General features: G+C 38.2%; 1 protein-coding gene across 2 annotated transcripts in view; it reads left to right on the top strand.

Annotated features, from left to right (window-relative positions):
- Positions 1 to 1570: 1570 nt before the first annotated feature.
- Positions 1571 to 24833, top strand: part of RAB3C (RAB3C, member RAS oncogene family) — a 127074-nt gene continuing 103811 nt past the window's right edge. Inside the window, exons 1-2 of one of the 2 annotated variants that reach the window (XM_061469373.1) lie at positions 1571 to 1720; positions 9889 to 10116. In XM_061469373.1, the coding sequence (XP_061325357.1) occupies positions 1697 to 1720; positions 9889 to 10116 (252 nt within the window). In that variant the 5' untranslated portion in view covers positions 1571 to 1696. The remainder of the gene's footprint in view (positions 1721 to 9888; positions 10117 to 24833) is intronic. The other variant, XM_061469374.1, reaches the window with a different exon arrangement.

The following is a 24833-nucleotide window of genomic DNA, read 5'->3' as shown; positions in this document are numbered from 1 at the left end:
ATCCCCATCTGAACTATGGATTGACATTCCCTGTATGAATGAAACTTCCCAAATAGGACCAAACAAATCGAAAGTTTTAAAAAATTCTGAATTATTCCTTTGGCTCTTATTCACGTAAGAATTTGTGTATGATGCACTGTCATAACAGAGTCCTAGATCATATAAGGAACAATTTCAAGTTATTTCACAGGTTGCTGTGTCCTTTAACTCATTTTAGCATTATGAAGTCTTGAAGTCTCTGGTTTAGTTTATGTCTTTAATGCCATTATTCTTGTAACATTAGTACCCCTTATATACAGATTGTTTACAATGGATACCTCATTGCTGGGGAACACAGTTTTATGCCCCATCCCTGGCAGTGTTCAAGACCAGGCTGGACGGGGCTTGGAGCAACCTGGTCTAGTGGAAGGTGTCCCTGCCCATGGCAGGGGGAAATAGATAACCTTTAAGGTCCCTTCCAACCCAAAACATTCTATGATTCTATGGTCCCATATATTTGGGCCCCAAAATGTGTATGGACTATGCATTAGAGGATGGGGTTATGAAAAATATGACGTTATGCCAACAAAGATGTTTAAAACACCTTCTTGGACAATAAAAACCATGCAGAAGATGTGCTTTTTGGCTGCTTTGTTAACATTTCCTCACGATGACCTCCATACTGCCATCAAAATTGAGTACCACTGCCCAGAAGCAGTGACACCATGTCAACGTTGGGCTGCTGCCATTGAACAACCCTGACGCCTGCCTGCTACCGTTTGTCAAAGGCTGGAGAAAAATCAGGTGAGGAAAGCAGGGACAACCAGAGAAGACCAAGAGAAGTCTTGGTGTAGGCAGGGGCTGTCACTACACCACAGAAAAAGCATTAACCAGCAGCCACCATGCCGAAGGGTGCCCGGCCTCGCTCAGCCCCAGGGCTGCCTGTGGGGGAACGGGGACAGAGCCCGTGAGCGCGGAGGACCACTACTCCAGGGCGCCCCCTGCTGGCAGGGAGGAGCGACTCCGCCCCGGGGGTGGTCCAGGAACACAAGGTCGAGACTTGTCCGTGCAGCGCCGGTGCTTCCCGGCCACCACCCCCTCGCTGCCTGCCGTGGTGCAGGCCATGGCCCGGGAGCAGCGACTGTCTGCGGCACTCCTTCGACCGACTTCCGCAGCCCTCGCTGCCTGCCGTGGTGCAGGCCATGGCCCGGGAGCAGCGACTGTCTGCGGCACTCCTTCGAGCAACTCCCGCAGCCCACGCTGCCTGCCGTGCCAGCCGCCGGCATTCGGAAAGGACCCTGCCGGCTCCTCTAGCTCCGTTGCTGCTTTCCGCGCCCCCCATACCGCCACCGTGCCCTGCCCCGCCCGGCGTGTCACTCCGCCACCGCCCTCAGTGGCCCCCACACAAGTTCTCAAAGCGCTCCTCTCGCCCTGCCACCGCCCCCTGTGCCCTCCTCTTTGGCGGTGGTCCGCGGAGTACGCCGGGAGTTGTAGTCCTTCCTTCCAGCCCCGGCGGCTGCGGGCACGGGGGAGTGGGACAGAGGGACTACAGCTCCCCGGGGTAGGCGGGAGAGAGGGGCGGTGCCGGGGAGGAGCGGGGACAGCTCCGGTGCTGATCGCGACGCGGGGTTTCAGCAGAGCCCGGGCTGACGGCGGCGGTGGCTGTTGGCGTACGCGAGCGGGTGGCGGCAGAGCGGGCGGCGGGCCGCGCTCGGCCATGAGGCACGAAGCGCCCATGCAGGTCGGTCAAGGGCCGAGGCCGAGCGACCCGCGAGGGGGGGCGGCAGGCGCAGCGCGGCCGAGAGCCGGGCTCCCGGGGGGACGGAGCAGGAGCCCCTCCGATCTGCAGCGGCATGACAGGGCCGCCGGGCCCGCTGGTGGCCAGGGGGTGTGAGGAGGAGGAGGGTGAGGACGCCCCTTGTGTGAGGGGAGCCGGGAAAGCCGTGTCTGTGCCACCAGCCGGCCGCGAGTGGGTTTCAGTCTCATTCGGGCAGCCTCAACTGTGTTTTACAGACACTGCCCGTTGAGCACTGTTCCCTGGGAATGAGCGGGTGTATCGTGTTGGGGGATGAGGTCCTCCCTGGATGCACAGGAAGTTGCACGGTATCTCCACCTGTTTCTTCAATGAACGGTTATCCTCCTGCGCGAGGCTCATGGCCAGAACTGGGGATAGCAAAGAGATGGCCCCTTTTTAGCAGCTCATTTATATGTAAAAGTATAATACCTCTTAGTACTGGAGAAACAGATGTTGTAGAGATACTGGTTAGGTTATGGAGAGTTTTTAGCAGTTACTACCTTATGGAACAAACCAGTTTACACTGAACTGTACTTCAGTTACTTTTTTGATAGAAGATCAGTCGTGTTACCAGTGAATTGGTAACAATCAATCCCGCTGATTTTAAAGAATGGAAAAAGCGCTTTGCAGGCTGTTGTGATTTAAGTTATAAAGTACAGCTTTCTTAGCTGATATATTTCCTGATGGATGTCTACTCCATCAGTAATAAGATTTCAGCCTGAAGGGAAGATCAACATCTTTTCAATACGCATGCTCAAAAAGAAGTCTGAAATCTTAATTTATCCTAATAAGGACTTGGGTTTGCTTGACTTTGGAGGGAGACCGATAATCTTATAAATCTTTTGCAGAGCGATTGTTCAGATGACACATGCTGAAACCTTTTAACTAAAGAAATGCACTAGAAATAAGCTATTCTTCAGTAAGAAGGTCTTTCAGTTTTCTGATGGGAGAACAACAATAATTAGGATGCAGTTTAAAATACCCAATTCTGCATGCTACATGCATATGTTGGAAATGTTTTTGTGGTATTTGCAACTTATGTACACACGCTTATTGAGGTACTGAAGTGATGCCTAGTACGTATTGGCTTTGGAGAACATTTCATTAAAAGCAAATTCTGCTAATAAAGGATGACAACTACACTTTGGTCACTATTGCATTTGGTGGTTTTGGTGGGTGTTGAACTGATGTTATTAAATAGTTGTGGAAACAAAATGATGGCACAGCATTATAATAAAATCTAAAATCCAGATAGAAAAGAAAAATATATGTACTTGACACATCAGAGAACAGTTTCTTGTTTTTTTTATATAATTAGACAAATCATAAAAAAGTACAGACAGAATTATTGTTAAACATAATGGAAGGAAAGTTGTCAAAAATCACACCCTAAGGGTAAAAAGAGATAGCAGAGTGCTGTAAAAGACCCTAAAATTTCCACTTTTTCAAGGCTGCTGAAATGGCCAAACACTGTCTATTTTTAAGCATATCTCATCCAAAATAATAATCACAAGCATCTGGATTTTTCCAAGATACGAAAATGCAGTCTAGTAGATGAGGCTTAATTTTCTGTTGTTTCTGCATGATTTTTCTTCTTTCTTCTACTTACACTATTCTCAGCATACATTTTGTCTTATTAAAGATTCCAGTAAAACTATATTTATTGGAGATTCTTCTTCTTAAGAGTCCTTTTGTTTTCCAACATTAGCTAATATGGTTGATCCTTGTTCAAATATGATATAGACTGGCTGACCTAATTGCTTGACTTATCTCTTTAAGCTGTCTGATTTCCTATTACATGAAATGAAGTTTCCTTTTTGCACACAACAAATTTATAGATCAGTGTGTTACAGAGCTACCATCTCTGACTTCTAGAACAACAGAAGGAGTGATCAAGTATATGTCTCTTGATCATGACAAAAGCAACTCTGAGAAGAGTTTTTTTTCAAATTTCCATCAAGAAGCAATTAAATAGAAAACTAAAAAGTTAAAGTATTTTAGCAGGATGAGAAAAGGGGCCTGTGTGGTGTCACTGTCTTTATATTTTTATGAATTCTTTGTTTGAAGCTCATGCCATTTCTCTGTAGGCAAGAAGGGCCAACAGTTACAAGAAAGGAAGCCCAGAAAGTCCTTCCAGAAGAGGAGTCACCTGGTATAAAAGTTTGCTGTTGTCATCTGCTGGGTATAATTGGATCTGTGTCAGAGTTTGTAACTACTTTTAATTTTTCTAGCCATGTTTTCAAAAACAGAAGTTAGTCTTAGTAGTTCTTATGGCCATGAAGAGGGCTTTGGGTTAGAAGTCAAAAGCGATGAACTCTCTTTTTCTGAAAAACATGGAAGTCTGTGTGGTTTGTATTCATCTGAATTTATTGAAATGTCTGTGTAGCTCTCAGCAGTTTTCCGTAAGGCTTTCTTGGTACTTTCAGAAGTGAAGGTTCAGTGGGAATTTCTCAGCGATTCATACACTGATTCATTCACTTCAAATTTCACTCCTTAACTGATTTGATTGTAGCATTCTTAAGCTACCCTTTTCGTGGAGAAGGTAAATTTAGGTTAAAGAATGATAAATGTGGGATAATGCTGTAACTCACCAAAAGTAGATTCATCCATATCCACGTGCTAGAGCCTTGCCAAAACTATTCTTTACTGCTGTTCTTTACTGTTGTGTTCTGCAGTCCTGGGCATCTGCCAGCACTGTGGCCACATCCATGCTGCTTCTACTGATACGAAACAAGTAGAGTTTCTTTAAAATGTGTTAGGATTCCACCTCTCTCTATCTTCTTGATATTCCCCAATTTGGCATTTCAGTACACTGCTTATAATAAAACTTTGCGTGTCTAACTTTTCAGACTGGGTTGTGCTGGTTATGCTGAATATGCTTACACATATTCATGAATCTAACCTCATAATACCTTGAAGCAGATAAGCTTCTCTTGGTGCTGCCAAGTACATTGATTCACAAGCTGTGCTCTGCAGATGGCTGGCAATCCGTATATTCCAAATAAGTGGCTGGCACATTGTCCACTGAACTCTTAAGTCTTATGAATTACTAGTTTAATTTATTAAGATGTAGCAGTGTGTGTGACAGTAATTTCTATTAATTACTGGAAATTTAATACTGAGGAAAGACGAACAAATCAGATGCAAAATACATTGACACAAAATCACTAGAAGTCTCATAGACAGTGTGTGTATCTGATAAAAAAAAGTTAAGATTATTTCCTTAACCAACCAGCCTTACACCAAGAGTAGAAAAACCCCAGTAAATCAGCCTGCTTGCTTCACAGGAGGAACTGTGTGAAATTCCTGCGAGAGCAGTAGCCCCAGAACCCCTGTCTCTAGGTCATCTGATGGATCTGAGCTGTTGTCAGCACTGGGTCATCAGCATCATCCACTGACCATCCAGCACTGTGACTTGGTATATTATGGATCTGACAAAGCTCTGGTTTTTTTTTTGTTGTTGTTGTTTTGTTTTTTTTTTCCCATGTTTAAAAATTTCGAGATTTGATAGAAACTAATGCACGATCTTTTTTCCCATCAGAACTTCCTCTTGTCTATGATGTATCTTGCGATTAATGGTACAGAAGAGCATGGACAGTAAATTAATTATTAAATGCTCAGTTAAAAATTAGATGATAAGGATTTGTGAGAATTGGCTGTGGCCTGCATCTGTGGATATTGAGGTATTAATTGAGAGAACACGAGAAGTAAGAGTTGAAGCAGCTTGCTCAAGACATAGAAAAAAAGGAAAGAAAAAAGTCATAGGATACCCCTGAAAGAGTTAGGAATAAACCCCAATCTCTAGATTATTCATCTGGTATACCTTGAAAATAATTGAGCTTTTCATGACTGGGTTATGTTGTCATAGTGTTCTTATAAATACAGAGCATGGTAACATTTTGACTCTGGTGGTGACATCTGATCTGCACATTAAAGACAACTCATGCATCCTACATGTGGTCCAGTGAGTTACAAACATTAAATTTTCCAATTGTATCTCATTGTTTCAATATCCATTTATTATGTTTAACTAACTATATTTTACAAAATGCAAAAAGGTCACTTCACAGAAATTGAGTGTGTAGGAAGTTCAGGTTTTTTTGAAATAAAACACTGTGAAGTGCACAAAGGAGTGAACCTCAATATTTTCAGTTCCAGTTTTTCTTGCCTTTTGCATCATATTCGCCAGGGCAAATTCATCCTGCATTGGGCATTCACAGTGGGGTGTATACATAAGTGCAAACTGAAGTTATGTGCAGCTCAGGGAGCTCATGGCATACTGCTCTACTTAAGTGAGAAAGCTGATCAAATTGATTCTGTCAATGAATGAGGTCCTCTATGGCCATAAAGAGATTAACACAGCCAAGTGTTTTGTTATTATTGTGAAGGTGAACACATACTTTTTCACATTGGTTCTCAACCCTGCCCTGTTTTAACCTGTTCTTTTGAGATCAAGGGAACAGCTGAGCACAAGACTTGAAAAGTACCTGGGTCTGATACAGAAAACTCTGCCTAATGATAAAACTCTTCTATGCCAATAAATAATGGACATTTAGGTATTTCAAGATGTGCTGTAAGCAGGGAAGCCATCCTTTTTTGTCCTTGGACCATATTCTAGCTGTGGACATATCTACTCCTAAATCCTCTAGGAGGCTGGGGGAATTGTACCTGCTCCTAAATTCTCTAGGAGGTGGCCTGAGACTGCCTTTGGTACTGAAATCCTAATGGATGTAAGGATCTGAAATAGGGACTCCTTCTACAAAAAAATAAATATGCAGTATGCTATTGAAAATACTCTTATACATTCTGTCTTCAATTCTACTAAATGAGGACAAAATTTTATGGCAGAGAAAAGTTAATGTGTTTTGCTGAAATTGATGGGTGTTTAATATATGCATTCAATCATATGAGAGAACTTTGTGAAAATAAATGAAAGAGTTTTGCTTTCTTGGAAACAGAATATCATAATGTTAGTGAGGTTGGCATGTTTATTTGGTTCTTGTCCATGTATGTAGTATTTAATTACAGGTATGAACATGTCATTCCTGGTGATTATTTCCAGCATTGTTTCCAAAGGAAGAACATAGCATCAGCACTGTCTTCTTCACGTTTCTTTGCCAAGTGCCTCCATAGTTGGGACAACTCCTGTTAGGGGTGAACTGACATATTAATACATGAGCAGGAGGGCTGCAGTGCATCCCATAGTTACTGGAAGTCAGCAGCTTGCATTTAAAACAGAGAAAACACTGCAGAAATATTCCAGAAGTTCAAGAGGACCAAATATCTTGGGTTTCCCTTACAGTCAGCAAAAAAATAGAGACTCTAGAGTATCATTTAGGGTGGGAGCCTGATATAGGTGATGTGAGTTTGTATTCTGAAGAATCTGTCTTTGTGCTTAGTACACAATGAATAAGTTGGGGAAGTAATAGCAAGGTCTTAACACATGTCCTGAGTTTGATGTTCCTCCAGACTCATGAAGGCACTAGTACTTTTCTAAAAGTCATTTGGGTTTTGGACACAAGAAAGGATCGCTATTGGTAATCTAGGGAGACTGTCTCCCTAGGCTAAAGTGGTCTTTTCAAACATTTTGAATTATTATCAAGAGCTCATGATTTCTCAGGTGGGAGGTACAAAAATTAGTCCTTTCCCATGCCTTTTCTGTGCCTTCTGCCTTCTGTAATAGCCAGGCATGCTTTGAAATAGAAGCTGGCTGCACTTCTGTGTTTAGCTTGTCCATAATTCTGCCTATGACCCTGCAAGTAATGAATCCATAAGCTTATGGCATAGTGAAGATGGTTTTTGGTGGGGTTTTTTTTTTGGGTTGTGTGTGTGTGTTTTTTATTTTTACTACTATTTTTTAAGAACTATTAAGGAAACTATTCCATGGATAATGCACATAAATTTAGAGGAGCACTGAAATCTGTCTGTGGGAAAAATCTGCATTTAAAACCAGCCACAGGAAACAAGTTCTTACTCAGTAAGGCTACATAATGTACAAAATTTACCCAGACTGTTGTTAGAATCCAGGTCTCCTGATTCCTTTCCTGACTGAATCATACTGTTTCTGAAGTAATAGGCATTAAAGTATATGGTGATGATTTGTAAGGCACATAGGACTGAAGGCAGCAATGAAAGTTAAACTCCCTTTTTGTAAACCTTAAGTGAGTTGAAAAAGCTATGTGGGAGGCTTCCTAGGACATCAAAAAATCAAGAAAGGAGATTATTCTTCTTGCTAGAAGTGGTTTCCAACCTCCGGTTTCAGCTGTTGCATTGCAGGTAGGAGCCAGAAGGGCAGCAGAACCGGCTGCTGGGCAAGTGTACAGGTTGCACACTGGCATCCCCAGCCACTTCACAGTCTTTTGGCTGCTGAAATTATTGACTTGTTGCAAACTGTTGCAAACACAATGTCAACATACTCTTACCACTTTATTGCCAGTTGTGATTAGACAGGAATAAGCAGCATTTGATTTTCTTTTTCTCATGTTCTAAGCAAAATATCCCTGAATAGTTTAAAAATGAGGGAGAGTAGTGAAGGTTAACATGATCTCCTTTTGTCTAGAAATCAGAAAGTTATAAAAATAGTGGTGTGTATTCTAGGTAATATTTAGGGTTTTGTTCTAAAACTTCTTTGTTGCATGTCTGTGAAAGTGAATAAGTGCTAAGGCCAATGCAAGTACTCAGGGTGCAAGCACATAGGTACCCAAGACTGCATTTAATCAAGATCTTTAGTCACTACCAAATAAAAGGCTAATTCTGAAATCAAACACTCCCTACTGCATTTTTTATGGAGTACAAGCTTATACTGACTTTTTTTTCTCATAAGCTTGTTATTTCCATTGTCTCCTTCAGGACTTTTTGTCCCCACTTCTATATGCCTCTTCAGTAGCTCAGAGAAGCTGGCATACTGTTATTTGTGCTATGATACAGCAGAATTAGCTCAGAAAATTTATGCCATAATTGAAATTCTGCTGAGAAGGTGGATTATTGTGCAGCCCTCACACTGTTTCCAGCTCACCACTCTGACTGCTCACATGTACTCCGAGATGTCTAGCTTAGAAAGGTTTGAGGTGACCTGCTTTTCTATAAACCTTTGTGTTAGGATATTATGTCTGTCTTCCTGCCTGAAATCAGCATTCAAAAGTGCTGACCTTGGTGTTGCCAAACTCCAAGAATTTAAAATCATGCCAGGCTCCCCAAAAACATGAGATTTTTTCCCAAAAAGCACATGAGGTGAAACACTACCTAGTTCTAAGGTCTTTATTTCTGCCACCTGATTTTTTAACATCCCAGGCAGAATTTTGGTCAGGTTTTAAAGTTAATTTCTGCAACTCTTCTGAAAGCCAGAAGTGTATTTTTTTTATAAATGGAACCTGTGATTTTTGAAGTCCCTAGAGCAAAATAGCCTTGCTGTTAAGCAGTGTTCAGTAATCTGTGCTGATTCAGCTGTTTTATATGGATTAGAAACTGTATTTTAAGGACTCAAATTTGAAAACATTAACAACTGATAGCTCATATTAATTGCAAATTCCAAACTATAAATAGAGTAAAATTGGAAAAAAAAAAAAATTTCAGAGGTATATACCAAACTCACTATTTAATGGCATGATAAACTGAAAACTGGTAAAGGCAAAATACTTTGAATACAGTGATAGGCATTACAAAAGCCAGCAGCATATTTACAGTAAAATAAATGATTCAAGAATTTTATCAAATCTAAAACATGTTAAACTTTTGTTTGGAAAGATATCTCGTGTCATAACACAGCATGCATCTCTTATTTCCTTCTTGTTCAAGTGAAGTATCTTTGCTTGTAATGTCACTGTCTGGCTAATTCATCACATCTTCTGAATGTAGCTCTTTTAATTATATACACAAGAACTCCCCCAGATTTTTAGAATTATTTTTTTAGTACCAGCCACCACGGACGTTTGCATTCTCGTTTGCAACCAGAACTATTACCATGGATACAAGAACCATGAAATTAATCAATCATCTGTGAACTTCTTCTTGAGTTCATTAATATCTGATATCAAAAACTCCAATAAAATCTGAATGTTTCTGGTTTTATACGATACAAGAGACAATAAACAATTTCTTTTCATTTTGAATTACAGATGGCATCCGCTCAAGATTCCAGATATGGCCAGAAAGAAACATCTGACCAGAACTTTGATTACATGTTCAAACTGCTCATTATTGGCAACAGCAGTGTTGGGAAAACCTCCTTTTTGTTCCGATATGCTGATGATTCCTTTACGTCTGCATTTGTAAGCACGGTTGGGATCGATTTCAAAGTAAAAACAGTTTTCAAAAATGAAAAAAGAATTAAGCTACAGATTTGGGTAAGCCAAAACCAATAATTCTATGAACTAAGCAAGCTGTAGCAGTTTGATAGCATTTAAGCTACCATAGGTTTGCATTGAGTATCACAACCTTTATGTATATATATACGTATATATGTATATGGCATAGTAATGAAAAAGCAGTTAATTATTTCCTGTATAATTTTTGTGTCTTGAATAATAGAATATAGACAGTATTTTTTAGGTATTGAAGTACAGTAGAATATATATTCTGAATTAAATTCCATTAAGTAATAGCACAGGTTGACAAATAGAGAGGCAGTGAGGTATAAGCAACTGTGGAATATATAGGCTCTTGAAACTGATACATGGTATTAAAAAGTGCTTTGAAATACCAGTTAGGTATTACATTTCTTACCACAGAAATTATAAATTCACATAGGACCTATGATAGTGTCTGAATAATGGAAGCATAATTTTTGGCCATACTGATCACTGAAACATCTTCCTGCAGTTGGTGAAGAAAATATGTGGAAAGAGAATGTACCAGCTGTGTTGCCCAGATATACAAAACCCCTCATCTCTTGCCTACACCTTAAAGATGATAGAAAGATGCCAACTGTAGGGAAGTGTGATGTCAGCAAATAGGTGTTCCTTTATGTAAACCATCCTCAGAAAGAAAGGATAGCCAAAACTTATTTATGTCAGAGCCACTGATGCTCACATCTCCTAATTCTTGGGTGATAGGGTGATACTCACTTAAAGGAGAGGTGGGGATAGCAGAACATTTAACAATACACGACCTGCAGTTAAAGCTTTAGGTCTTTGACGTTATTTGTGGGTGCATGAAGAGTTTGAGCAATGTTTCCTCAGTGAGGTATTCATAACAGCCGTATTAACCAAGATTTTCTTTTTCTGTGCATGAATACAAGTAATCTAAAAAATTATTTAACAATGGGTAGCCATTAAACCTCAGGAAACCTCAGCTCAAGTATGACGTGTTTGGAACAGCAGGTAAATTATATTAATATGGCAAAAAGTGAATTTCCCAGTTTCCTAGCCTATGTCTCATTCATGTCTCTTTAGGTAGGCTTCAGCCCTTGATATCTCAAATCATTTGTTGTTCTGTGCCCTTAAGGAACTTGAACGCAAACTGCCTTTCAGCATTTTTACGCTTCGATTCTTGCTACTATCATGGGTATAACAGCTACATACTAGGTAACTGTATGTCATATGCATGCTTTCACTGCAATAGCTTGCTAGTTTCGCTGTAGTACTTTAATGCTGGAGATCATGGAGATAAGTTGCATTGACATTAGCTTATAATTTTTTATACTGGAACAATAAAATTGTGTTCACTTTAGTCTTTACAGTTCTTTTAATCAGCAAGTATCCTCTACAATAGATTTTTATGTTCATGTCTCTCCCAGCAAAAGCAGCAGCATTAGTTTACAATGTTGTATTAATGTGATTAGTTTGACAGCATTATATTTCTCATAATGCCTTTCCACAGCAGACTATAAGTATCAGCTTGGCTCAAAATCAGTCTGTTAATTTAAATGTGTTTAGGGCTATCCATGGCATAGGGAGGATGTAGCAACTGTATTCTTGCCAGCTGGAATAAGCTTCCAGTTTTAGCAAAATGGACATTTTGTTGTTTTTTTAATGAAATAATATGCAGAGTCCAATCAGACTCTGACAGTCCTTGCCTGAAGAAACCTGCAATTGAAGTCAGTGTAACAAATACAAGGTCTCATGTCCCTTAGGAGCGATGGAACTCATCATGGAGCTCAGAGCATGGAAGAGACCTTCCTAAAGTCGCCTACCAGCACATAGATTTAGAGACACCTCTTCAGATCTTAGTTTCATGATAAAGTTTTTACCCCCAGTCAGTGCTGCATCTTAGTGTGCTGGGGTTCTTTTCTCTTGGTTTTTCATAAGAATTTTAATGCCAGTTCTTAAAAGACCTCGACATTTCAAATTAACTCCAACTGCAACGGCTCTTTTCTTGCTGTTTGCACTTTTTAGATGGAGCATTCTGCACTGGAGCATCATGCTGCAGTTTTACTTGCTATTAAATTGGTTGACTGTTACACCTCTGGGACCTTAAATAAAATCTGTTGCGTATCTGAGAAAGCTATTCTACTGCTCAGAATCTGAAATAGAGCCCTATTACCCCATCTCGTAAGCTATATCAACAATCATATTCTTAATACGTAGTATTTCTGTATGTAACATCTGTCTATATTACATTATGCTTTATTACTTTTCTTTGATTATGCAGATGTCTTTCTAAAATGAACAGCAGTCCTGCAGTATCCATTCCCATTTCAAACTGCATTTATAAAAGAGCATTTATGTTAGATAAAATATGAAATTGAATGAATCATAGTGAGTGTGATTTGATGATAATTCTGAGTAGAAACATGTAAGAGGCTAACACTTCCTTTAAAATAACTAGTAAATTATGGGGTGACATTGTGATAACTGTTATTCAGCTTATGTGAAATAAAATGTGCTGAAAAATCTCACAGGATGGAATAGTTAGAAGAAACTGTAAGTACAACTCTAAAGTGTGTTGTGAATGACAAGATCAGAACTGTATTATTTTGCCATGTAGTGCACTGAAGAAATACATGGAATGCTGCTGCTCTGCTCTCCTTGCCTGGCAGTAAGATACAGAAATGTGTAAATAGCAATGCTGTTAAGTCACCAAAATTCCCTAGCTAGCAGCACAGTTAATCTAAAATGTCCTGTTGTAATTTTATGCATATTATTCTTGGATAGACATCTAAACTTTGTGATTAATAGCCCTTTCAGTTGGGCATTTTGTGTTCAACTTGAAGCTTGTTGGAGCTTGAAACACTGATTGTCTGAAGAAAAGGTTCTCATGTGCTTGCTAGTGAAGGGTACAGATTTGTTTGAAAGTCATTGTGGGCAATCATGAAGCAGAGTCATTATTTCTTAATAAAATTCACTGCGTGGTTATCACAGATGAACTAGACGGGGTTAACAGATTGAAGTAGGTGATGTCTTACATACTAGGATGCCCTACAGGTCTTTTGTTTGTTTGAGTTTCTTTCTTGCTTTGAGGCAATGTTGTCTTCTTCTTGGATTCAAAGGACCTGAATTGAATTGTCTTCTTTCATTGTTTAAGTCAGGGAGGATGGGGCTACCTTGAGTACTTATATTTTTCCATATCAGAAAGAGCCTGCTGGGAGCACTGTAAAATTTAGTGGGTTTTTTTCTAAGCCAAAGACCTTTTCACAGCATTTCTTACTGAAATTGAGAGAGGTTTGGAGTTCATGTGCTGTATTGATCAATGATAGCACATTACCTTGTCATAGGACCATCAGCTATCCTGAAATTTTGTTTCATAGCAACAAATAATGTAACAATTTTTGTATGGACATTAGGAAGACAGCATATTAACAGGTTGTTACCTTTTAAAGCATAGAAATCTATTTAAAAAAGCATTTTACCTAAAAAGGTATCAATTTCTTAACAGAAACTGTAAGAAATTTTAGAAAGGAATTGTGTCTGTGTGCAGCACATATGTGCATAGGATGGAAGTCCATCAGAGGGCTTTAGGGTGTTTTACAGTATCAAATAATAAATAGCAATACATTTTTCCTCCTTTAGTTTTGACCTAATAATAATAAAGGGATGGATCTGGAAGCCTATAAGATTCTTTCAAACTGCTAGATTTCAAATTATGTTGAATTGAAAAAGCAGTATACTTGGTGTACTTTATTTCTTAGAAATACTGGATTCATTAATCATCAGTTAGTTGTTTTTTTTTTCTCCTAGTTTTTGTAGGTCAGTGTTCTCAACAACAAACACTAAAGATGCACAGCCAAGGGAAAGCCCATTACAGTACAGACAGTATTATAGTGTTCAAATCTCAGTCAGAGAACTGCGAGGAGTTTTTAGTCTTTGTATATCTTGGGGATCTTAGTTACTTCAAGAAGTTGTATATTTTTCTTGAGGAGTTCTTAGTGCTCTCTTTACATTGCCCTGTTTATTCTGTGTTCTGTTTCTTATACCCATTGTATTAAAATTGGACCCGTGGATCCAATTCAGCTCAGCTTTCCATTGTTTTAGGTAAGTAACCAAGAGAAAAATGGATATATTAGATGCATCCATTATAACAATACACATCTTGGAAAACTACGCAATGTATTTCTTGTATAGAGCCAGGGCTCGGTCTTCAGTGTGTCAGATCTTGGCAATGTAAAAGCTGTACTCAGTTCAGGTGGACTTCAGTGCAAAGAGCATATATGCTTTGTGAGACTGGCCATGTTAGCCGGTGAGAGACTTTTAAAATTTATATGCTTTTATTTAAAAAAAGTAGAACTGGGTATTAAAATATTTATGTGACATTACAATTTTATTGCTATAAAAGCACATCTTGAGGTTTTAAAACATTGGCTTTAAACCCAACTGAAAAAAAAGTTGGGTTTTCACTTCAGCACCCTGGCTAGAGAGCCCTGTAGCCTGATCCCATGTGCTGTCTGTTAGACTTGCATGGACCAATGTGATTGCAGACTCCTGGCTTCAGGTAGTTTGGAGAGGAAACTCGAGGTAAAAGCCCTGCAACTTCAACTAGCATTAAATTCCACCATTTTTCTCAATATTCCAATGGTTTTGTGAAAGTATTCTGAAATACTTGGTCAAAGATCTTACTTTTCTTGCAAAGTTCTGTGCTTTAAAAAACCCTCTGTTGCCTACTTCAACAATTTTACTGTGTAGCTTTGCTTGCAATATAGAAATAAGTTCCCTGTGATCAGCTTAGCACTATATTTGCCATCACTGGACTTTAAATATTCTCTGACAAAGAGTCCTGTTATCAGTAAAATGATACATCTCTATTCAGAAGCAAAGATTTAATTGGAAAGAGAAGGTGGCATTTAGCATTGTTAAAAGTTCTAAGAATTATCTCTCTTTTTAAGTGCAAATTTCAATGGAGATTATTTATAAGAAAGTGACTTAGTTTAAAAAACTTTCTAAACTCTTTTTTATAGTGTGTTTTAGGATGTTTTCCTCATCAGACTCCTGGAAAATGCATCCTGCCATTGTTTAGGCAAATAAATCATTGTCCTGCCAGACCTAAGGTGGTTGCAGCTCCCCCTAACCTGTGACCAGGCAGTTTAGTATAACCTTTTCTCGTCTGCCTTTGCCTTCCACATCATGATCTGCAAGCCACCAGCTTTTCCTACATAGGGAAGCATGTATCAGTGGAAGAACTGCCAGGGACTATCATATAGTTGCTTCATAGGCTCTTTAAAAACTGATGATGAGAAAGAGAAAGGAAAGATAGAAAGGTCTTTCATACACCTGTACCAGAATAGCAAGATTTTTGATTTTGTTCAATATGAAGAGGCAGGATGGAAAGGAAAAAGAGAATGGAACAATTTTGCTGTGATATGGGTCTGCAGCAAGAACCTTAACCTTGGACTAACATTGAAAAACAAGCTACCTTAATTGTTCAAGCTCAGTAAAACCTGGAGAAATCTGACAGTGTACTTTAAACTGTGAGATGCAACATATACTTGCTAAGCTATCATTTTAAGAATCAAGACTAAGTCTATTTCTAACATGAAATTAATGTTGACAGCATTTATCAAAGTGAAATCAGCTGTTCTGCCAGGTCCTGTGAACCATTTTAGCAGCACATTTGAGACATCTGTACAGCTGCAGTGACTCTACCCCAAAAAAAAAAAAAAAAAAAAAAAAGGCCCATACAGGCTCTTCACTGCATTTTAATAAGATTTGTGTTGTAGATTAGAGCAAAATGTTGCACTCTTGCTGTGCAGTTGTTACTTTGAAATCAGAGGACCAGAGCCTTGGACGAGAGCCATAATCTAAATATCATGAAAAGAGGGATGTAGAAACAGTATTTAAACCTCACTTTTGCCTTCTCCTGCTGCTCAGTGCAAGCTGTTTCCTTGTGCTGTGGTAGAACAGCTTGAAGCCATTCTGAAATTATGCTGGGTTGAAAGGGGCACAACTGACTGAGGGAGGATGGGGGTCACACAAAAGCAACTAATTTTTATTTAATGCTAACCAATTTACATTATGTTCTGGAAATAAGCTTAAGTGCATTTTGTAAGAAGCCAAGAGCAATAATAGGGTCTGTGTCATGTCAGGATAATGTTTGTAGTAGCTAACACATTGTGGACAGCGCATGCAGCTTTTATATGTGACATAATGACATCAGGCAAAATAGCATCTATATTTATGTTATTTCTTGGTCAGCTAAGAAAAATCAGTTAGAATATTGTTGGATTTTTTGTAATAGAGAAGCTGCTTTTTCCACTTTGCTTTCTTTTAATTGCTATTGAAGGCTAATCTCCTTCAGTCTTTTCTGGATATATTGTTCTCTTGTAATCATCTAGTTTTAACTCATTTTTTTTTATTATTCACTGCTTATAAACAAATTAGTTCATTTTTTCCTGTTATGACCATTTATTGCAGTTTGAGAAATACAGAGAATTCTGCCTCAGTGATTTCAATCAACAACTCAGACGGAAGTTGTGGGTGGTGTAATTTAGCCAACTTGTTTATACTAAAATTAGAATGTTATGTTGGTATAGAGAGTTCTTACTTCTGTGCCCATCATGTTATTATTTAGGTGTATTTCTAAAAATAAAAATAAGTATGTTACAGGAAGAGTGACGGTGGAAAATTTTGCCTTATATAGATTGGATACTATTGATTTTGGTTTTTATTTGGAGGTAAAGCCAACCCTGAGGAAAGGAATATGAAGTAACCGCTCACAGGGATTTCTGGTTTTTCTTTCTAGAGGGTTTGGTCTGTCACACTGGCTAGCAAGGCCTATATCTGTTCAGCTTAATGAATCATTCTAGGATGAGCTGAGCTAAAAAAAAAAAGCCTGTAAGGGTAACGTTATGTACCTCTATATTCACCCATATTAGGACTTGTACTTTCCATAGTGTCCTGAAATCTGGGACTGCTTTTTCCTACCTCTTCTCCAAAAGTTATTAAAATTCTAATCATCATATGAGACTTCTTAACAGTGACAAGTACAATTTACTTCAAGAATAATTTCTTTGAAGAAATCTGTTTGTGGTTAGGGTTCCTAGATTTCAGAGCATACGATCACAAGTGAGATGACTTCAGCTATGCTGTGAACTAGAAATATGAGAGTGAAAGGTGGAAGTATCTCAGTCATTTGGATGTAAATGTAAGATTCTTTAATGGCATGAACAAAAGAAATTCAGGAAATTTCCTGAAGAAGATGGAGTTTAGTAATGAAAGAAGGGCGGGGAAGAAACTAATGGCAAGCTGATTTGAAAGGAGAAGACATCAGAATTAGAATGCATGGTGGAAAGGTTTTAGAACTCCAGTAGTAAGTAAATTTAATATGTAGTAGGTATATGCTAATAAAACTTTCAAATGATAGTAAGTTGAGATGTGTTAACAGCAGGGAAGAGGTTCAGTATATCATACAGAAAAAAATAGTGACTTTCAAGTGTTAAATAATAGAAATGGAATTTGATTTAACATTATGAAATTGGGCATTTGGGGAACAATGACAAGAAACTAGAAGTTACTCAGTTAGCAATGACTGAAGAAAGGCACAATCTGGGTATACAAGAAAAGAAAGCATTCCTACCAACCATCCAATGAAAACCAGTTAATGACTCTTCCATGAGCCTGGTGAAGTATTTCCACAGGAAATGGGATCGTTCCATAATCTACTGCACTGGAGATACTTCATATGGAGAAAACTAAAGCAGAAGACGGGTGCAGAAAAGCCCTCTTGTAATGGGTAGAGTAACTAAAGGAAATAGGAGGAAACAGAAAGCATGACTTTTTTACTATAGAAACAAAGGCAGGACTAGTGCTTTGTTTTTTGACTAAGTAATTTTTATTTCAATAAATATACTTGTTTATGTCCAAAACACATAGTTCTCTCCTGAGAAATGGTTTGAATGGGGAAAATGTGTGGACAGTCCTGTTACATTACATCATTGTTCTGTTAGAAGAAACCTGTCACAAACAGGATTTGGACTGATGGTCTGTATAACAGACAGAAGCATGAATGAATTGCCTTAGAAAGCATGTGTTTAGCTGGGCTGGCAAAAGGCACATGCAGTGTTCTGAAAGCTCCCAATTGTTCCCTCCCCAAACATACAGTGGAAATTAATGATTGTATAATAGCTTGAATATGGCAGTGGTCTTACTTGCAGTCCCTCAAGAACTCTGGTATTTGTTTTGCTTCATGTCTGTGAGCTACCACGCTTCTTCCTGTTACTACTTAGGCTGAGTTTCTCTTGGAAAGTCTATCCATGCAGGTCCTAAGAATGCTTTTTTTTTTTTTTTTTCCACAGCACTGTTATTCAGGCAGTTTAATGAAATGAGGGAGTCACAATTGTGTCATTGGTTGGCTGCATCCCCTAAAAAATTGCTGGTGGAAGTTAGGAAGAATCGTAACAGAGGTGTGACTCAAGAGTGATCAACAGGAAATCGATTTGGTCATCGGCTGGGAGACAAACTCATGAGACAGGAGCTGAGGGTGAACATGTCTGCTGTGTTGCAGGTGTTACAGAATCTATCAAGACAGAAAGACATTAAAAAGGTCATGTAATAGCAAGGGGGGAGGTAGAGTAGCTTTGACTGGGAAATGGAAAGGCTGAGAAAAACAGTATCGTGCTAATTAGAGAGGAAGAGAGAAAGAAATTACGTGATTGAAGCATATGGGAGGAGTCCTGTGAAAATGAACGTCAGACCTGAAGCAAGAGAGTAATTAACAGCCTGAAGGATAAAAAGACCTTATAGAAAAGTCAGATAGTCCAGGAGAAATGCCTCTGTGCGGAAGATAATGAATTCCATTATGATTATCTTAAAAGGTAAGTGGAGGAAACAGTGATTGAAGGTGACATTTATATGTAATATCCTTAATTGGACGTGAGCTCTGGGGATTAAACCCATATATATTTACAACTAAAATCATGGGCACTTTAAGCCTTAATTGAACAGCTAAAACTACCTACAAAAATGTGCTGTTGTAAACTACCTATTCAAAAACCTCGGCTATAGAAAAGGAATGAGCCTGTGATTTTAAAGGTATCGAAAAAAGAAAACCTGAAATCTGTTCATCTACGCTCTCAGTCCCGTACATGTGGACAAGCAATAGAAGTCATTGCTAAAAGAATGCTGCACATGCCAAAAGTTTAGATAAGGGGAGTCTGGGCAAATTTGTGTAAGCGGTACTCACTAAAAATGGCTTTAGACATAGAAGCTACTTCTAGCTCAGGAAATCACACAACTGCATGTGTTTAGAGGTTAGGGGTATGTTAAAAAGAACTATTATGTATGTCCACCTTGCTGTTACATTTTTCCCTCAGCATTTAATCATGAACATTGTTACTGTGGATACTGACTAGATATACTTTTGATCTGACCAAGCAAGATTCTTCATACATAAATGTTTATGTACCCGTAAAACAGGTCAGTTCTTTTCCTTCTTCCAGGAAAAGCTTTCATGCTTTTTATGAAGTTGTATTTCCTAGCTAGAAGAGTGCAAGAAAATTCAGTTACAGACATTTTAATACTCAGGCCTCTGTCATGTACAAATTAGCCATAATACTTTAAAAATAAAAGTATCTAGGGAAATAGGAATTTTAGCTCCCTATCCCTTACAACAAGGTTTTCTGAGAGCTGTCATGTAGTAGTTCATAAGTAATCACAGAAGAAGTTGGAGGTGAGGCATGGCAGGACTGCAGTCTTCTTGCTTCATCTTGTGATGATTAGGAAGGATTAGGAACTGGGTAGATTCCAGGAAATCTTATGGTAGTATTTGTGCTTTGATTCCCATTTTTAAAGGATTGCTAAGCAGCTAAAATTGGTAACTATTTTGTAGTTCTTGATAGTTTGTATAGTATCTTTCTTTTGTTAAATTATAAGATTTCTTTACTTTTTTTTTAAGCCCCACATATGACAGTCTATTTCCTTCTGAATTCCTTTAGAAATCCTAAACCCCAATGAAGTGGTTCTTAACCATTAATACTTGGATCCATGGTGTCCTGTAGGACAGCCAGGCATGGTCTTTAAAATAACTGCAGATTGAAATATAAAATTCAGACTTACACATATAAGCAAGGAAACAAAATGAGGGACTATTAGTAGCTTACATTAACTCAACTTGTATTTAGCTAGAAATAAGACTCTTTTGGGGCATCTTTGAAAAATAAGTTTAGTAATCTTGACTTAGGAAGCCCTATTTTCCCTCTGCAGACAGAAATACTACTATCTTCTACATGATTTGCAATAACTGTTCTCTCTTGAGCTCTTAGTTTCTTTTTTTCTTCTTCCTTTGTATGAGCTAAGGAGTTCACTCTGACCACAGCAGACTTGATTCTTTGGGATTTTCCTTTTTGTGTTGCCAGCTAGGAAGTGAAATTGTATGACTTTCCTTCTCTTTGCATATAAAAAATAAGTAAATGTGTGCAACTTCTTTATAAAAGTGGGAGAAGGTTTTTGGGGAAGACTGGCTTAGGCTTAGGTAAGGAGATTGTTTATTCTGAATGTTATGGAAGGATGCTAGAGGCTGTCTCTGGTGACAATGACTAAAACACTTTCATCTAATATATCTTTTATCTCAGTGTGATCACTGTATAAAGCCAAGTTTCCAGCACACAGTGTTACCACATAAAGGGTCCCAAGCACAAGCAATGACACAGGAGCACATCATGGCAGATGTCATGTAGTAGAAACAGGCAATTTTTTTCTAAGCTATTTAAAAATTTTCTTTTTTCTTTTCCCTTTTGCTTTTTTAACCTGATTTACTTATGTGTGGTACAGTGAGAACGAGTACTCTGTGGATTTTTCTAATTCACAGCCGAACTCCAGATAAACTGAACTCCAGATAAATCTGGATTTTTTTCCTCACTATGTACAGAAGTACTTTGGAAATAGGATAATTCTGCGGCCCAGGAGAATTCACTTCTGGCAGCTGTTTCTTTCAGATTGTGCAGAAAGGAACCTATGTTAATGATTTGCCCAAGTATAACTTTAAACAGGCAAAAATGAGTGTATTTTGCTTGTGAGAATTTGAGTTTTCAAAAGTAGCATTCATCTATGGCTGTTTCCTTTGGAAGCATATAGTTAAATCCACAGGTACACTCCAGTGACACAGGGATATCTTGTTTAGTGTGTTTACAAACATAGTCTACTTAGAATGAATTTATTTTATTTTAACAATTAAATTGGTAGGGTCATCCATATAGCATGCCTTCCATTAATTTGTCTAACTAAATATAACTCCAAATCTAAGTAATATAGGATTTTTTTTTTCCAACTGCCATGTGTATTTTGTCAGTGGTATATGAACAGGGGTTTTAAATGTGGTTGACAGTTTCATAGTTTTTTATCAAGTATAACTTCTAATAATAATAGAACAAATCCTCCTTTATGGCAGGCCATTTCCAAGTCTTGAAGAACCAATGCTGAATTACTGTGATTCATCCTCTTGGTAACCCAAATTGTATCTCCAGGACTGCCAATGTTACAGCATTTTGGAGATTAATAGGCTCTGCTTTCTGTTTCTGGAAGGGATTTTGTAGTCTGGCTTTAAATAAGCTGCAGAGGAAAGAAATGTTTAATAACTTTTAATGTCCTTTAAGATCTTAATTAAACTTTTCCTTCATCAAGAACTGAATCACCTGTAAATCTAGCTAAGCAATTACTCTATAATTTGCATCTCTTGTGAACAAGTATAGCTAAACTCCTTAAAATCAAGTAAGGATTTAGGAAAGATTTTAGCTTAATTTCAGCAAAGAAACAGACGAATTTGACATTTATTAAGTTCAAGAACTAACAGTTTTATCAAGTGCTGTGTCTATTGTGACTGAATCAGCAGCTGTGTTGTAAGAAAGTCAGTCTCTGACTATCAGAATATTTTCTCCTACAAAGCCAAATTGAGTGATGTTTTCTGGACCTATCCTGATAAGATTTCCACTCAGATAAGCTTGTGAACAGAACCTCCAAACTGGTGATGTTTGCTCCTTTGAACAAGAAAGCCTTCAGAAAAGCATACAATAGTAACTTCTTGTTTTATCTGTTCTGAAATTTTAACTGTTTATTAGATTGTCAGTAGATACACATCAGTGTCGTTCCACCAGAATGGAAAGAGCCAAGTTAACAAGCTTGGTAAGGTGGAGATCCAGATTTTATAATGGAAAATGGTGTGGTAGAAGTAACAAAGGGGAACCAGAAACTTAAGATCTTAACTAAGATTCAGTTGTCTGCTTCAAGTCTACCATGGCTTTATAACTGGTGGTCAGGAATATCTATCTTCAGAAAATTATTTATTCTGTCCTAGAATAGGTCTCTCAAGGAAAAATTACCTGTAAAAAAAAAAATCCTTTTTGGATGTGTATGTTGTATTAAACAGAGAAAGAAGTAGGCCTGAAATGTAGTGAAATAGATACTTACATTTTAGATGGCTGAATCCCACCCTTAGCAGGGTTGTCAAAAGTATCCCTTTGACAGCAAGAACAACCAGTGATTGAGAGATTACTCGTGGTTTAGTTATTGATTTTCATTATTTTTGCAAAAATCTGTATGGTGTAAATTAACAACCATCAGCTCACTTCGGACAGGTTGTGACTAACAAATGATATTAAAGAGACAGACACTAACCGACAAATCAGTGTTATGCATGCAGACGCCTCCTTTAGCTGGATGCCATTCTTGAGATGATGCCAGTGGTTAATAACATAAGGCATTTTTTGTTTATTAGAACCATGTTCCTATGTTCTTATTTTGAATTGAATTGTCTGGAGAAGAAAAGGATTTTTTCCTTTTCAGAGAAGGAAAATTAAGATGTGTACTCAAAATATTAGTCAGGAATTTCAGAGCTCAAAGACATGAACTTGCTGGAATTGTTAAATTTTTGAGGGAGGGGATCATAAAGAGAGTGGCCATTAAGGCAGAATTATTAACCAAAACAATAAAGCTTTCAAATCCCACCGTGTGTGTATAGACAGTAGCATCCACTGTATGGAAAAAAAAATTACATTCATGATTTTGTCTAATGTGTCTATGAAGACCAAATGATTGTCTAAATTTTATTGTTCTCAGGGGTCTAGCTCAAAAAACTTTTGTGGCAGAATCCAGAATGTCTGTAAAGCTTCTATACTTTTAGGTCCAGAAAATGTTCCTGATGCTATATTTTTACAAAATGGTGGAGAACTAAGAACAGAACACATACAATTTGTTTTGGGTTCAGGATATATTTTTCAGTCTTTTGAAGACAGGTCATAAATACCTGTTACAAACTAATATATTCAAGATCCTCTGTAAATCTCTAATTGTTTACAGGGAGCTGGTGTTTGTGATGGATGCTTACCATGGAGAGAGAGGCAGCACTTCCTTAAATTTGCTATTTTATCAAACAATTCTAGGCCTGATTATTCATAAGTAAAAAATACTTTTGTTTCAGTCAGTGGCATAATGCCTCATAAAGAACTTGCAAGGAGATAGTATGATTTCTTAAGCCTTTTAAAATGTTTGAATGGCTGTTTTTAAAAATGCTTGTAAAAGTTGTCCTCTTTCCCCAGAATCTTCTGTAAATAGGCATGTTTTCATGTTTGGAAAATAATCATACAGATTTTTCCAATGAGCCAGGCAGCCGAAGGACTCCTGAGGAAAAGCTGAGAATAAGAAAGAAATTTAAAGCAACCTGGCAAGAATTTCCTTATTTTCTCCTGTTACCTGTGGGAGTGAGCAAAAGTCTGCGCTTCATAACTACGGCTTAGGACAAGAATATGTAATTAATCCTCTCAGTGCTCAGTTCTGCTCACCAATCCATTTTCTGATTTGTTTCTGTTTGTCGAAGAACACTGTGTAATGCCTGCTGCAATCCTTTCTGTTAATTATCTGGACTGTAATTTAATTGTCCCTTATATTGTTCTGCATCAGAAATCTTAAACAGAATTTTTTTCCTAAAAGCTAGGCATTTCCCTTGAATGTTGGCCAAGATTTTGCAGCATATGTCCCAGGTAAATGAGCTGCTTGTGAGACTAATCAGTTTGGTTTCTCTTTTTCAATCTGTAATAGGCTTTGGCAGAAATCTGTACTTTCCTGTGTCTTTTCAAAATTATTTCTGGAGCATTTCAAAAGGAAGAGTTATAACTCATTTTTGTGATTTAGCCTTCATGCCAGTAAGCTGCTTACTTGCATGAAAATAAAATGCTTGCCTCTACCATCCATGAGTATGTGTTCAAGAGAAGCTCTGTTATTTGCCTTTGTACTCCTCCTTGCTCTCAGGAGCTTCCAGAACTGAAATCACTTACAAGTGAAAATCCCAACTGTCAGTCTTAGATCTCAGTTCTGTAGTCTTACGTGAGTGATTCCTGGTCACACAAATTAGACTATTGCAAATGAAGATGTTACATAAGCAAATAATGTCTGTGAGATCAGGTCCATATTACTTACCCATTTCAGGTCTGCATTTGCAGTCATTCAGCTTTGAATTTTACCATCAACTTATCTCATTTGAGTAATGGCTAAATATATTTCTGCCTAATAATAACTAATTCCTGGTAGCAGCTGCCTGTTCTCAAATCACATTCTGTACCCATGTGCCTGCAATGCATGCAGTTAATTATGACAGAGGACCTGGAAATATTATTAGAGTCCAAGCACTTAGAGACCCTCATTAACTACATACAGGGCTACCTGTGTTTGGTTTCATTGTCTGCTTAGTGTGATCTGTGTAGTATTGA

Source organism: Pezoporus flaviventris, unplaced genomic scaffold (assembly GCF_033815535.1).
Source record: "Pezoporus flaviventris isolate CSIRO_AGI_PZ_B2104156 unplaced genomic scaffold, CSIRO_AGI_Pfla_v1 ptg000057l, whole genome shotgun sequence".
Taxonomy (NCBI): Eukaryota; Metazoa; Chordata; class Aves; order Psittaciformes; family Psittacidae; genus Pezoporus; species Pezoporus flaviventris.
This window is presented reverse-complemented; position numbering and strand designations above follow the sequence as displayed.